The sequence below is a fragment of the Ambystoma mexicanum genome, chromosome 6q (genome assembly GCF_040938575.1).
Source record: "Ambystoma mexicanum isolate Mex_15411 chromosome 6q, UKY_AmexF1_1, whole genome shotgun sequence".
NCBI lineage: Eukaryota > Metazoa > Chordata > Amphibia > Caudata > Ambystomatidae > Ambystoma > Ambystoma mexicanum.
In genome coordinates this window covers 974,470,951-974,486,997 of record NC_090937.1, presented here as the reverse complement: position 1 = coordinate 974,486,997, position 16,047 = coordinate 974,470,951, and the positions used below count along the sequence as shown (strand labels likewise).

At 42.5% G+C, this 16,047-nt stretch overlaps 1 protein-coding gene across 1 annotated transcript in view; it reads left to right on the top strand.

Annotated features, from left to right (window-relative positions):
• Positions 1-16,047, top strand: part of LOC138516394 (uncharacterized) — a 746,393-nt gene that overhangs the window by 223,172 nt on the left and 507,174 nt on the right. The window contains exons 5-8 of the mRNA XM_069631475.1: positions 5,868-5,945; positions 6,036-6,149; positions 11,959-12,553; positions 14,849-15,048. Coding sequence (XP_069487576.1) covers positions 5,868-5,945; positions 6,036-6,149; positions 11,959-12,553; positions 14,849-15,048 — 987 coding nt within the window. The remainder of the gene's footprint in view (positions 1-5,867; positions 5,946-6,035; positions 6,150-11,958; positions 12,554-14,848; positions 15,049-16,047) is intronic.

Genomic DNA, 16,047 nt, shown 5'->3' with positions numbered 1-16,047 from the left:
GAGAAGACGACACATGGCGGGAATGCCAGAAGCCAGTGCAGGGCTACTGAGCATTTGCCGGTGTCAGGAAGCAGCAGTTCACCTACTGTAGACACGACCAGCTGTAGCCGTGAGAAGCAGAGATCCAGAAAGCGAACAGTCTCGAGGAGGAAAGCAACCGAAGATTGTTACTGGCGGCCTGCGAGTGAAATAAAGAACACCACGAAGAGCTGGTGAGTCCACGCTGAGACACTGTGGCACATTGGCAACCACCCCAAATTCATATAATTAAACATAACAGAACTGAGAGAGAAAGAGGGACATTTACCAAACCCGAGAGAGAGATAGTGAAAGTACATATTCTAAAGAAAGAAGACTTTGAAGTTTGCAAGTATGTGCTATATATGCATATATGAAATGCTAACTGAGCAGCATTCAATAAACATGGTATTAGCTAATGTGGCTAATGTGGTGAACTTTCTAAAGTGGAAGCGTGAGCAGAGGCACACAATTGGAATGCCCTGGCAGGAGAGTATACCAGGCACCAGGCAGTTACTGGTGTTTGTTTACAAGACATCTTGGCAGTAGAGTACTCCTGGCAGGTACAATTGCACAGCGAAAGACCTGGTAAGGAAATATACAGACAAGGACAAATTATGAAGCATATAAGAATAACCAGAAAGGCAGTACTGACACAAAGGACTAAAGGAGCAAAACCATGGTAGGAGAGTACACCAGGTATCCTGACAAAACAAATAACAAACAGAGTTGTATTTCATTGTGGTGTCAAACAAGAGGGAAAACCAAGAACTGTTATTTGATAGAAAACAGGAAGAAGAATCCAGGGGAAGGGAAACATTCTCTGGAGCAAGGAATTATATCTTTGAGAGACTTTTTGTTGGAGTTACCTATTTGTTTGCCCATTTGAGCTCTGAAGGCTAAAGGCATTATCCTTTTCACCTTAGAGTACATTTCCTTAGAATTAGAGGTTTAGAATAGTACTTTGGGCACAGGATGGTTTTGTTTTGGACATTCTGACACTGACAGACCCTGGGTTTTGAGTTCAGGTAGGAAAACACCTCTAGTGCAGGAACAGACAGGCCTTTTCCTAACCCCTTTTTATCAATAAAGGTCTTTAGCCAAAACCATGTCTAACCTGTGTCAGAGTTTCATTCCTGACTCCCCATAATCTTCTAGCTCTTTAGTGCCTCACTCTGCTCCGGTCTTGTTCCAGCCACTTGAAAACGCTCGGTCACTAAGCCTCGCCTAAAAATCCTTCCTTAGAACCATCCACGCTGTCTAATTATTGCCTCATCGCTCAACTAGCTTTTTTTTATAAACAACTGGAAAGAGCTGTTGTTTCCCAAAAAAAAAAAAATGCTGTTGAAGAAGGAAACCTGCTGGACAGATGCCAGTTCGGTTTTAGACCCATGCGTAGTTTGGAACTTGTTACTCCATTAGTCACGGTCTATCCCCGAACTTAAGGCGATAAGAACTAGATGGGGGCCATAATCCTGATAGATCTTTTGGCAGCATTTGATACCATCAACCATCAGATCCTGCTGGAGAGGTTATACAACCTGGGCATCCACGATACTGTGTTTAACTGGATCAAATTCTTCCTGCAAGACCGTACCCAGTAGATACAGTTTGGTCTGTTTTTCTCCTCCTCTTTTGCACTGGACTGCTGTGTCCCTCAGGTCTCAGCGCTCCCCTATCCCCTTTTTTTTAAGCTGTACCTATAACCTCTAATTAAAGTCCTTAAGCAGGCTGAAGCGATATATTTTGATTATGCTGACAATACCCAGTTTGGTGAGAACAATGTTTTTCTGTCAGATAAGATCAGGTACTGTGTTTCGTCAGTTAAGACTTGGATGGATATGAAGTCCCTGAAAACTAAGCCAGACAAGAAAGACATTTTAGCCATAAGTGAGAGACCTAATATGCGGACCTCAGCCTGCTGGCCGAACTCTTCTGGACACTGCCAAAGCTCAAGTTAGGAGGTCAGGACCCTGGGCATCATCATTGATAAGAACTTAACCCTGAACTCACAAGTCACAGCGGTCCCAAAATCATGTTATTTTATTCTAAAGAAATTAAAGAAATGTTTCCCTTACTTGTCCTTCTCTCATCAGGTGTTAGTCTGTAACTCTGTGGTTGCCTCACACCTGGATTTTAATAATGCAATCTAGTTGGGCCTATTGGACTATGCTAATTTTAGGCTACAAAAAGAACAAAATATGACAGCAAGGCTCCTAATGAAGTACAAGAAGTCTGAGCACACCTACCCAGCGATGCAATCCCTACACAGCTGACAGTGAAGAATCAAATAATTGTTTTAAGTATGTTCTTGGTCTTCGCAAGCCTTCAACACCCAAAGGAAACTCCACTTACAACGAATCTTGACACCTATGGCATGGTGCACTCTTCTAGACTAAGGTTGCACAGAAGAGTGAACATACGAGGTTACAGGAGGGCAAGGTTGGGTGGTCACTCTTTCTTGGTCGAGGCCAGTAGACTCCGAAACTCCCTTTCCGCTGTCCTACAAAGAGAATCTAATCTTCTACTGTTTTGGAAAAGATTAAAAACCAACCCTTTTAACCTATATTCAAGTCTTCCTCATCAGGTCTATAGCACTTCTGTTTGTGCCAGCTCTTAGTTTAGCTCTGAAAAAGATACCCTTGTGTGATTGCAGTGCTTTATAAAACCACCCTATAAGACAACACCAGTGGGTTTTATAGTGTTTTGTATTTAGTTATTATTGCATATGGTGTATTTAATTAAAATATATATATTTTTTATAGAACCTTGATTGGACATTGCTTTACTGTTATACTTCATTGTTTGCATTGCTACTGGTTCACATTCACACCCCTCTTGAGAGCATAGCCTTCCTCGGCCCACGTTACCACAAAAGGCAGTAAATCTCTTCACAGTGCTTGTTACACCTTTATGATTGTGTTGGCACGTGGTGTAAGAGCTCAGTAGGTGCTTTAACCTCTACTCATCCTTGTGCAGAGCAGAAGACAATTTGTCACAATGGCCCTTCTCATGGTCGGACTGGCACAAAAAAACATGCATTGGTAAAGCCAATAGTTGAGTCATTTGTGTGGGCACGGAATAGGCCTTTGCCAGGCACTACCATCATTTTACTTCCTGACCATAAGATGGACACAGCTGGAACATGGTCTGATTACCTGAGCATACGATAGCAGTTCCTGACAAATGCCTAGTACTTATACACAAGCCACAACTGTTGGTTTTGTCAATGTTTAGTTTTAACAGGGCTTCAGTGCAAGGAAAACATATAAATCAAGTGGGCGATGTTACACTTGGTCAAGACATTTTAATACACCAGTATCCGACTGCTTAGAAATAACACTGGTAGGCCAAATTGTGATGTTACTTTTTGACAGAGCTAGCTCTCCGAGATCCCAGGAGGATGTGTTTTGGGTGGGGAGGGGCAGGTAGTTGGTGGGAATGCCCATAGGAATTAGTATGGCCATGGGAAGTCAATGGCCCTCATTACAACACCGGCGCTAAACCATGGCGCTATTAGCACCATGGTTGGTGCCGGTGTTGTAACGAGTCCGCCATGGGGAAATGGGGAAATACCGCCCCATTTCAAGGTTGACGGGGCGGTATTTCCCCATTTCCCCATTGCCCTTCCCCATTCCCATATTTGCCCCACAGGGCTCAATGGGAATGGGGAAGGCAGCAATTACGGAACCGCAAATTGCGGTACCGTAATTGCCTGCGAGGTCCCTTTGCGGGTCCCTACCTTAACGGCTGGTCCAGACCAGCCGTTCAGGTCGGGTCCCACAAAGGGACCTCGTAGTAAGGCGCTAAGTGGTTAACGGCGCTGCAGCCTTTTACGGCGCCGTTAACCACTTAGCGCCAGGGTCGTAATGAGGCCCAATGGGTGAGTAAATGATCAAACAAGACCCTCAAGCTGTGTGTCTCTCTTCACATGTCATCTCCCTCCTAGCTGTACCTCAGTGCAATAATTTCGTTTTATAGGTGCCATTTAAGCCATCACCTAATAGCCAACACTACCCAACAGTGGTCTACAGTCATGAATCGAAGCTCTTGACTTTTCACAACGAACTGTTGGAGTAGTACCATGGGCCACATTTCTGAGGAACTATTGTGGAAAATGGCATATTTTAAGACACATTGGCTAGTGGTCTTGGTTACATTTCAAACTGGATTGGTCCAGAGAACGGTCTTACTATGGTCTGCCAGGTCAGCCACTCGGGCACTGCCTTATTGCCCTGTTGCCCCAGTAGGAGTCTGTTCCTTTGCCTTAGTGCTGTCTAGAAGCATAGTATTCTTTATTCTGCTCATCATAGCACTTACAGCACCAGGCAGTGATGGCATCATTCATATGTAGACCCTATTCTTCATCTCTGTTGTAGGATATGGCAGATGTGGATCTTGGTACAAGAGCACCGTCCTTGACACGCTACCCATATCTATGCTTCTTCTGCCCTGCAGTTCCAACACAGAGCCCAGTGTTGCCCCCATCTGCAATCACCCCAATGGACAATTCCCAGCCATTCCATCGAAGCGCATATTACTGCCACCATGCCATTCTCCATTTTCCAAAATATGACTCAAACTTATCACTCCCATATGGGATATGTTTTGCCTTTATAATACTCCACAAAAACATAAGGGGACAAGTATGTAGTGCTGGGCACAAATTGTGTCTTTTTAAAGAATATTTATCCAGCAACACTGGTCAAAGCTATTAGCCGCATAGTGAAGAAACTCGTCAACCTGTCAAACTGACCCATATTGGCCAAAAAAGTGGCCCACTTTGACCCAAAAAACTGGCTCACACCCGAATTTTGCTTTTTTTTGGTTTGGCCATGGGCCGATTGCCCTATAGGGCAGTCCGACCCTGACCAGTGACTAGAGAAGACAGCCCACCCCTTTGTACAGCAAGGGAAGTGATGTCCAACACAGCTATTTTTCCACCTTGCATATGAAAATACTTGTCTGTGGGAAGGGGGCGAGGATCTCAAGCACACATTTTTCGGTTTGCTTTTACAGAGATAGACAAGAGCAGTATTTTGCCAATACAATATTAGTATCCAAGGTGGTTTCTATCCAGAAAGAAATGTTCCATAAAGTAAGTTACCAATAAGTATGTCTGCAATGCTTTTTCATTCATTCAAGTGGGTTTTAAAGGTTTTGGGTCACTTCATGGATTTACAATAGTACATCCGGCATTCTGAAATATACACAGTTTTAGACAGAATAAATGTTATAAAACATGTTTGCCTTTCTTCCACACAGAATTGGAGCTGTGTAGGCATCAACAAAGAATACATGTTTCATTTCTTTCAAGTCAAGTGACATCATAGACAAGAGTGAAGCTTAGATGTCTATGGTGCTACTTGGAACCTATAAACCTACCCCCTTCTCCACTGTTCCCTTATGGGGTGGTGCTTTGTTCTCGCATCTCTTTAAGGACACATTTATGCCTGAGGCAGGCTGGGTTCTGGCTGTACCTGGATCAGTCACAGCTTCCCCTTTTAATGAGAAGAGCCAATGTTACTGAGGTGGAGATGGCATGAAGAGAAGTCAGTGGTCAGGCTGCACTATAGAAGCTGAGACTTTCCACAACACTTAATCTGCAGCAGCCCTGGCAACCTGCTGCTATGATATCACCTCAGTGTACAATCATTTGGGTTGTGCACTGCTGTGACTTCACAGCAGAGAAGAGCTAGGTTTATTGTGGCACTTCTTTTTTGTAATGGTTTTCATTGGGAGTCCCTACACACTGCACACAATCTTCCTTCATCAGGCAGATTACGCCCTATTGCTGTCATTAGATATCAGACACCCCATGTTTACTTTGTTGTTACCCCTCTGTGCAGATTGAGGATCGCCACTGGAATATACCCACCAGAACACTAAGCGGGGAGATGGAGACCTACATTAAATCACATTTGAAGGTATGTGGCCCATAGCATGTCCCTGTTCAAAGTGCTTTGAACAGCCCAAACAGCATGTCACCAGTCCATATCCTTTACCCCTCTGCTTAGGACCGTATGCAACATCGGCATGGCCGAAGAAGGGGCCAGGCTGGAAGAGATGAGACCTCTACAGGGGATGGGCGTCAGTACATAAAGCGAAGTACTGAGGCCTTCAAGATCGGGGTAAGTTTGTGGCTTGAACTTTGCTTTACGTCAATGTTATTAAAATGAACTGCTGTTATTGTTACACTCTGTTGTGTAGGGTTAGACAAAAAAGTGGGAACAGCTTCCATAGAAAGGAGGCTGCCATCAGTGCCACCTACAAAGGAAGCACCGGGAATTAGGCTAAGTGCAATCAGTACGCCGTGTTGTGGCCAGTGGGACTACGCTTCATGGGGAAGGAAGGTTAATGTGGGTGCAGACCAATGTGCTGCAAACATCAACTGAATGAATGCCATTGTCAATTGGCATAACAGGACCCTGGACTTCACATGTCATTGTGCAGTCACAGAGAAGCACCTAGTTTAAGGAGTTACCTTCAGATCTTCAGATGTAGGGAGATCTGATCCACTTCACAACCAGTGGCATCATTTCACCCAACTCCTAGGGGTAGGTGAAAAGATATCACACAACCTTTGACCCACCCATTGGTAGTCATGTCACATGATCTTTGGCATAGATCATGGGTCATTATATTTGTCTTCAATATTTATTAAAGAAATGTGGCTAAATCATGTTAACAAACATAGATTAACCGCAGGCACACACCACTACTAAAACTAGCATGCACCATGTATAAGGCAATATATCAGTGGTCACACTGATTAAATACAGGTGCTGCAAATCAGTGGACATGGGTAGCAAGCGGCAACATAGGGGGTAGCATTGTTCTCTCTAGCTTTGGCCAGAAACCATTCATGGGCATAACAGGATCAGCAAAGTTGATACAACCATCCCCTGATACGTAGCTTTTAAAACAAGTATTTTCTTCCTATTGTAGCCTGCAGTGATTATTCATGTTTTTCTATTTTGTATTATGTCCAGGACTCTTATTGCATTTCCCTACATCTAAAATATAGCTCATATGATCTCCCCCGCTCACGCATTGGGACACCCACCTGATGTGTTTATTTTTGGTGCTGCATCTTTGCGTTCATAGAAGTGCTGTTTTATATCACAGGGGGTTCCTCGAGTTCTGTGGTGTCTATTCGTTTGACTTTGGGATGTTGCTTTATGCTGGCATGCCCAGATTCACAGAGACGTGCAGCAATTGGGCTGTGGATAAAAACACTGTTAGAGTGCAGGAATCTGTGAGTGTCAACACAAATAGAGCCTTGAGGAAAACAGGTATTAGGTCAATAGATCGTTTTAAAAAAGGCAGAAAAAAACGATTTAGAAAGACCGCTCTGTGACCGCACAAGCGGTCTTTCTAAATTGAAATGTCAGCCCCTGTGACGGACACGAGTGCGCGCAGGGGCTGAGAGGCACGACCAGGACCCAGAAGCGGACATGAGGGAGAACGGATAAGTGGATATGTGCGTGTGTGTTTGTGTGTGTTGGGTGTTAGTGTTTGTGTGTGTTTTGGTGGGGGGAATGTTGGGAGGGCAGAGGGGCGGCGTAGGCAGAGGGTGAAACCCTCTCGATTTAGAGTAAATCTGGGAAGTGGGGGTGAGGGTGCAAAAACATTTTAATATTTTGATTTTTCTAGGCCGCCTAAAATCGGCCAAAATAATTGTTCTTTTGGTTAGGCGACCTACAACCATCGAAATAATGACAGAATCATGAAAACCGTGGATGCAGTAAAATACGGTACCAATCCTAAAGTTATAAAATTCAAAATGTCTAAGAAATCGGTAGGGTGACAGATTGATATTCAAAGAGTAGATTCTTAATTTTCATTCCGATTAAGGCAAGATCTTTAAGGTGCCACATCTCCCCAGGCAGTGTGTTCCAGTGTCTAGAATGCCCACCTGAGGCCCTGCCATCCTTTGAAATGGCAAAGAACCACCATAAACTCTGTCTTGGTACACAGAGGCCTTGCTGAGGACGGCCATTTAAGGTGTTTGCTAAAATACAACAGAACTGGATCAGGCATAGTGTGTGAACCAATTGTAGGGCTTTAATGCCTATCTTTGCTTTCACTGAGAGGAAATTAAGGCCTTGAGCACTAGAGATAAATGTTCACACCACAGAGGTTTGGCAACGACTCTCGCTGCAGCATTTTGCAAGATCTGAAAGGCATTGGAGAGTCTATCTGGTAGCTCCAAGAAAAACTGCATTGCAGTAATCCAACTTTGTCCCAGTGATGAAACGGGCTATGGTGGGCAAAGAGCCTCAGACAGTACAGGTCTAATCAGTGCGAGTAGTGTTAGGTAGTAGTTAATCATGCTGGAAATATAATTGACTTGTGAGTCCATAGAACAGGATGAAATAAGGGCATTTCATAATATTTTGTCTTTCTTCTGGCCTTGAATAGAAAATCCAGAGATGGAGAAGTTGGTATAGAGTGTTGTGACCTTTCACATGGAGTGTGTGTATGATACAAGCAAAATCTCAATTTATCCTGATTAACACTGAGCCAATTTTCTTTCATCCACATCTCTATTCAACTGAAATCTGCTGTATATAGAAACTGACTACTTTCTGGTCACCCTCCAGATGGATGTCAATCTGGGTAATGGCTGGGTAGTTTTCAAATACCACTCCATATTCTACAAGAATATCACAGAGGGGCTTAATATATATGTTAAAAAATATAGGTGAAATTAATGACCCCTGTTGACTCCCCCTCTCCTCCAGCTCTGGTGAGTGAAACAAATATACCCAGACATAAGAAGTTCTACAGCATCCAACACCCCTCCCGGCCCCACCGCCCTCATGCAACGAAACAGGTGGAATGATTTAGGTCTTTCAAATCAGCAGAATGGTCTAAAAACATGAGCAGGCTGGAATTCCCCTCATCTAGGAGTAAGTCCAATTTTATGTGTTTATTTGGGTGGAATGCAAGAGAAGGAACACCTCTACAAACAGTCGAAGTTTCCTTGTGAGGACCTCTTTGAGTTTTTTTTTTAAGAAAGAGCACATTTGTAAATGGTCTGTAATTTGTACAGATCTTGATAAAGGGGATACAAAGGTTTTGGCACGTTTAATCAGTCCACAAATTCACATTACTCCCACTATGGACTTGAAAGACACATTGCACAAGGTAAATAACCATTTACGGCACTCTGACAATAAGAGTTTTTCTGCTATTAAGACCTATTATCAGCAGAATTGTTCCCTAATAGAACACAAATCTCAATCTATATATAAACAATTAAATCCACTTGTTATCAAGCAACCAAGTGATTTATGAGATGCAATGGACTTATTACAGAACTTGGAAAATATAACAGAACTTTGGCAAACTGTTTACTTTTTAGTAGCATTAGATGTTACAGGTCTCCATACATTCATTGAAAATGAATCAGCAATTTTGGCAGTCCAAACATTTTTTCGCCACAGATCAGCCACTTACTTCCTCCACCCACCTAATTCCTCTACAATGAAATGATTTTGGAATTGCTGCATTTTAATTTAAGGAATCATATGTTCATTTTCAACAGTAATCTGTACAGGCAGATCTGTGGAGTTGCCATGGTGGCAAAATGTGTCCCTTGTCTTGTAATTCGTTCATGTCATATTTCGAAGAAACACATATTTGAAAGAAATCTAAAATATTTTACAAAAAGATGCATTTATACATAGTAGGTACATTGATGCAATTTATTGATTTGGGAAAATTCAGAATTGGATTTTAAAAGTATGTCTCTCAAATCAGAACAATGTCGTACTCTACCATACAATAGTAGCAAAATTCATATAACGTAGAAGGATGTTGAGATTTAAACAAGGGTGTGAGAGCCCCTCTACGCAGAACGAACATGGGCCAAATACCCTGTTCTATGGAATTATTCCCCCTCAGGATTGATTGATTGATAGGTTATTTATAATGCACCTATACACAAGTGTTTCAAGGCGCAGGAGGGTCTACAACCACGTTTTAGCTCACTGCACCCTTGAAAAAGGAGAACAATCCATTTGCACATCAGTCTGGTCCCACCCATGAGGGCAGTCCAGAACCAAAATGCTAGGCTATTCGCTGAAGAAGAGTACCATCAGCAACCCCAGACGCATGTTCGGCCTAGTCGGGCTTCATCAGTGAGCGGAAGATGAGCCTTTCTAAGGCACAGTAAGCAAGGACGAGTGTGATGAAGCAGAATTAATCTTTTTGAAAGCCACTTCCAAAAGCTTTGCCGTTGCAATGGACCATTTTGCGTTTTCCCCTGCCATCAGTCGAGACTACCAGACTTCTTCCTCGGCCATGTCTAGGTCGACCCATAACGGAGTGAGAAATGCGGATCACTCTTGCCTCATCTCAGAGCAGTGGAGAAGGAGCTGTCGTACAGTTTCATTTTGGTTGGGTTCCTTGCACAGTCTGCAGTTGGTTGTTGTTGTCTGCAGTCTTAAGGCCAAAATCTCGCAGGTGTGGAGGAGGTTTCGACGTGCTCTCAGGAATGTTTTTTGGAGTCGTTTGTCTGGGAATCTGGAGCAGTAGGGCAATGGGGTTTTTAGTTTGTTAAAGGTTGGAGGAAGGTGTTTTAACAGTTTATTCGCTGCTGCTTTAACACCGGTTTTGATCCAATCTAAGTATTCCATTTTCCGTTTGATTCTTTCTGGATTTCCCTTGAGGTCGCCTGCCATACAAGTCAAGTTAATCAGTTTGGTCTTTTGATCTTCTGCCCATGTGTTAAGTATTTTGCATTTATTTTTTGGGATTTCTTCATCAATAACCCTGTAGATGGGAAGACAGTCTTGGAGTAGAGTTTTACGGTATAGTTGCATGGAGCGGATCTCAACCGTAGCGGCTAGTGACAGTGACCTAGTTCTCGTCTAAGGGCTGCCATTGACACCGAGTTGGGGAGGCCGAGCACCGACCTCCACATGCATCCTTCCAGTTTGAGCCATATCGAACATGGCATATTGATAGTGGCGTCCATTCCGTATATCAAAGTCGGCACAACTTTTCCCTTATAAAAGTGGATGACCGGTAGTAAGGAGAACTTTCCATATTTCTTGTCAACGTTTCTCATTTGGGACGTAAGGTTCTTTGTTTTGTCCCACAGGATCTGTTGCATTTTCTGCTCTTTAGGTGATCCGTCGATCGTCATTCCGAGGTATTTGAAGTGCGTCACCACTTCTACTTTCACATTGTTTAAGAACCAATTTGGGTTCTTTTTGTTCTTTTGGGGATGCTTCTTAAAGTAAAACAAATGTTAATGGGCATTAGACATGTTCCAAATTAAATAATATATAAATAACTAAAATAAGTTTGGAACATTTTCAGTCACATAATACAGCTTTTCAGAACATACTTATAATGGTAAAGTCAACGTTAAAATATTAAAAAATATTGTCGACCTTTTTAATTTGTCAGTTCTAAAAATATTTACGTTCTAAACTTTTTAAACTGTTGAACAGAAATTCGAGTACAATTTCCTAACCTTTTATTTATAATTGAGACATTTTAGAAGACTTTAAAAAGATTTTAGAAATTTCTAATTACAATGACATTATAAAGTTTTTAAATGACGATGTTACTTTTTCCAATTTTTAATCTAAAATCTTATTAAAACAAAACAACAAATTCCCGCAAATATGAACCTGCCACGACCAAACAGACCACTATAAACATTGTGGGGATAAAACAAGATAGTACTTACTTTTTTATACAACATATTGGTTGATGTTAGAGTTAAACATACATCATTTTTGTCTTGGCCTACTGTTAAAATTTGAAATCTAACTTACAATGTCAGGTGTGCAAGACCAATAATTACCTCTTCTGAAACAACATGTTCTTTATTTGTAATATTTTTTTGATCTTTGGCAATTCCTGATTTGCTGAGAGAGTACATTTTAGCTTTAGCCAATATCACTTTTATTTCTGCAGACAGTTCAAGGAACTGAAGATCAGCAGTTGGACAGTAAACCTGACAGAATACTCACAGACAATTTTCAAGGTGTTTTTTCAACTGATTCTCTAGATCAAGGACAGAATGACTTCAGTGGAACATCTATGGAAATTCTAACAAGGGCTGACACAAACGAATGGACCCTGCCAACAACTCTGCATACAGCTCAGCTTGTGGGTTCTGAGACTGACTGTCATGATACAGAAATTGGAAATGTAATCTCATTGGAGGATGGCTTAGTAGAAACAATATCACCAACTACTGCTTCTCTTGAAGGGCTGATTTCAAAAGACAATAGCAGCTCAGGAGCAGAAAATGTTCCCTGCACAGCTTCAACAGGAATATGCCCTTTATTACCGCAAGACTCCCCGAGGTCCAGAGTAGGAACAGACTCAGTTCCTGCAGAGGAAAATCTGCCCATGATCCAGAGGAGGTGTGAGGAGTTAGAGGAAGATGAACCAGGCCACATCCCATACACTAACACAGAGCAAGACATCCTTAGAGGACGCATTGATGCGCTCTATTCACGTGGAAAGAAAATCTTTAAGATATACATCTGTGGCGGATACCAAGGTAATCTCAGAACTCTTTGCATTAAATATTCTAAGCTGTCAAAATACCTTGTTTATTGTCTACTTTGGAAACATGTCTTTGCTGCTTTAAAATGCTTGTATTGTTATATTTCGAAAATTCATCAAAATATCAGTACATGAAAACTTGTGGCAGACTATCACAAAGAGGCATTGCCACAAGAACATCTGGTGGCTGCATTTCCAAAGGCTGACTCACATTTATACACCTGCCACACTTTTCAATGTCTGTTAGTGCATCTTTTATGAAATGGGGCTACAAAACGTATGACTATTTGCTAACAAATGTAAAATAAGGTACAAATATTATGCTTCAAAGTGATATCCCCTGTGAATTGCAAAAACAGAACATCTGAGAAACCTCACTCATTTCTGGCGCTTTTACAATTAGGATTGATCACATTGGTAAAACGTGATTTGTGTAAACATTATGTAATTGTGTAGCCAAAGAATTGAAACTGTGCTCCAAGATTGTAGTATTCAGTGCCTAGGGAATTGTGTCCTATATCCAATCTGCTAGCCTTTAGGAAGAGACCTAACAATGTACTTTTCTTGAGATCTGATTAACTGTTTAGCAATTTCCTGGTCTTTTATGCTCTTCCGTAGAAGCTTGAGACATTAGTTCATTGCACTTTAAAAATGCCTTACACATAAACATAAAAGGCCACTTTTAAAGAAGTGCTAAAGTTAGGTTTTGCATAACCTTGATACTTTTATATCTGGAAAGACTACTTATTTTGTACCTGCAGAACGTATAACTAATGGTTAAGGCTCTGGCTGGACTCATGATGGGTGTGTTTCAGTCCTGTATCTGTCTCTTTCACCCATTCAGCAAACTGCTCATTTCACATCAATATAAAATGAAGCAGCAAGTTGTATCAAGTCTTCACTACTCCATTTATGCAGCACCTTTCATTATATCAGGATTCTGGCACATTCACCTCTCTTTAGCCGGTCAAGTGGCACAGCGAGTAGAGCATCAGTGCAGAGCCTGCTAACGCAAGTTCGAATCCCGGCAGCGCCAAACTCAGCGTTTCATCCTTCCGAGGTCGATAAATGAGCACCACACACCGTGGGTAATAATAAGCAGCGCTCAGATACCTGAGGGTTCGTAGCGCTATATAAATGCTGAATTATTATTATTATTATTATTTATCAACATAGCACTGTCATCTTGATGTTGAATGAAAATATACGACACTAGTATTATAATAAGAGTGTGGGTGGCGTAAAGGGCTCGCGCCTCCTTATGGGTTTGGCCAAAAACGGATTACTGCACTGCCGAACTATGAGTTTGGAGGTAAGGAGGAACAACCACCAGCAAAATGCTGGAGGTAATTCCACCACCTTACTGCCAAAAAAATGTCATTTTAGCAGAAATACTGCTGGCGGAATTACTGGCGGTGGTAATTCTGCTGAAATCCCCATGGAGTCCTTCCATAAATGGGGACTAACACCACCATACCACCACTTGTAACCCGGTGGTAATTCCGCCTGACCAAGTAGTGGTAACGATAAATACATTTGGTGGTAGCTCAGTGGATTTACTGTCGAGATATCACCAAACTTATAATAAGGCCGTCACTTATTTCTGTAGAACACAGTATGCATGGGTGCTGATGAACAACCTGCACATTTCATGAGTTACCTGCTTGGGTAACACACTGTCCAAGGGAGGCACAGAACTAAAACCACCCAGGAGATGGTCTACGTTTTACGCCCTTCCCCACAAGACTTTTAAAGACAGTAAAGAGGGCCATTGGCACTGTGTTGGAGGCTCCCCACCAGGATGTGGAGTCACAGGCTCTTCCTCTGTTAATCAGAAGGGAGAACCACTAGAACACCAGGCCTGAGAGAGGGTGGGCTACACCTCCCCTGTCTCGCCTGACATTCATGAGTGTCGGGGACATTACTAACCTTGCTGAGGACGCCAGCACCACGCTCCCTTGAAAGTCAAGAGCCTATTCTGCCAAGGAGTGCTGGTTGGTCTACTCTGTAGCCACATACTAAAGAACTGTGCGGCTGTGCCACAGACTGGCGCACAGAATATTGTAGGTAATGATGTGCAACTGGCGCAGGTGATTCCTTTGGATCCCCACATATTGCTGCAATACATCGGCTGCGAATTGTGGCCATCGCATCGCACATGCATGTTCTGGAGGTTGCTGTATCTCTAAAGCTTGAGGTCACACTTATTCTGAGGGGAATTTCCCACAAGGAGCCGCATGGCCTCTGGAAAGATATGTGGCTGATTGTCATTTTCTGATCTTCTAAACAGATTCACAGCCTGAACGAGATGCATTATTCGAAAAGGTATACCCCAATCTCTACGCCTATTGCAAGGAAAGAGGCTACCATTTTAAAATGTTCGATCTGAGATGGGGCCTCGCTGATGGAGTTACCAACGACCACACGACGACGCTGCTGCATCTGAAGACCCTCCAGGAGTGCCAAGACTCGGGCCAGCCACATTTCTTTGTAAGTTTGCCTCGGAAATCATTCCTTTGGGGCAGAATCGTACTGGAAACTCTATGTCCGTATCTTTTATGTGAATACTTGAATGTTGTTCTGAGGTCAACTCATCAACCTGTCTGTAAGCGATCCGAATGCCTGTGGGACCTCCTGGTCATAGTTCTTAGGCGCTCACAGATCATATGAAGCACTTTAAGATTCATAGGGCTGCCTCGCCGACCCACTAAAATGTTACTCATTATGTGGCCATCCAAATGTTTTTCACTACGACTCCCATGAGCCTTTACCATTGACCACATTGGCTCGGGCTGGTAAATTGAACATCTGCTGGGTCACATATTGAGTAACCCATAGTCCCAATCATTCCATCCAACATAAAGCTATTTTGCTCTTACAACAAAATAGCAAATCGTCTCAAAATGTGAGAAATAGCATTAGAACAAGGAAACTTGTACCCATCTGCCAATGTGATCTGCCAATGTGATGATGAAGCGTTGTGATCTTCCAAATCCCTATGCCCACATTGCCAGTGTCCCCAAGGCTCACACATCATTTAAATGAAGGCACTCCAACTGTAAGAGCTATATTTACAGCAGCAGGACATCCGCAATGGAATTCGGTAAGTTTAGTAGTTAGCTATTCATATTTGAATTAATCATAGATGATGCTAGCTCTTTGAATATTTGTGTTGCACTATTTATTTTTTTCCTGCTGCCAAAATCATGGGTGGGGGGCCCAATGAATTTGCATGGGAAACATTTACATGAAGTTCATTGCAGTTAATAATGTATCTTGTTTTTTAGCGTTCCACGACAGATTCCTACAGCTTCTAAGCACTGTAATAAGAGGTGGTATTATTACCACACGTTGTAAGAGTACTTGCTGTATCGATCTCGGAAGGGTGGAAGGCGCAGTCGGCCCTGCCGTGGGATTTGAGAAGGGCAGGCTTTCCCATGTCAGAGACTGGCCCTCTACCTGTGAACTATTCAAACACTTTGAGATCAT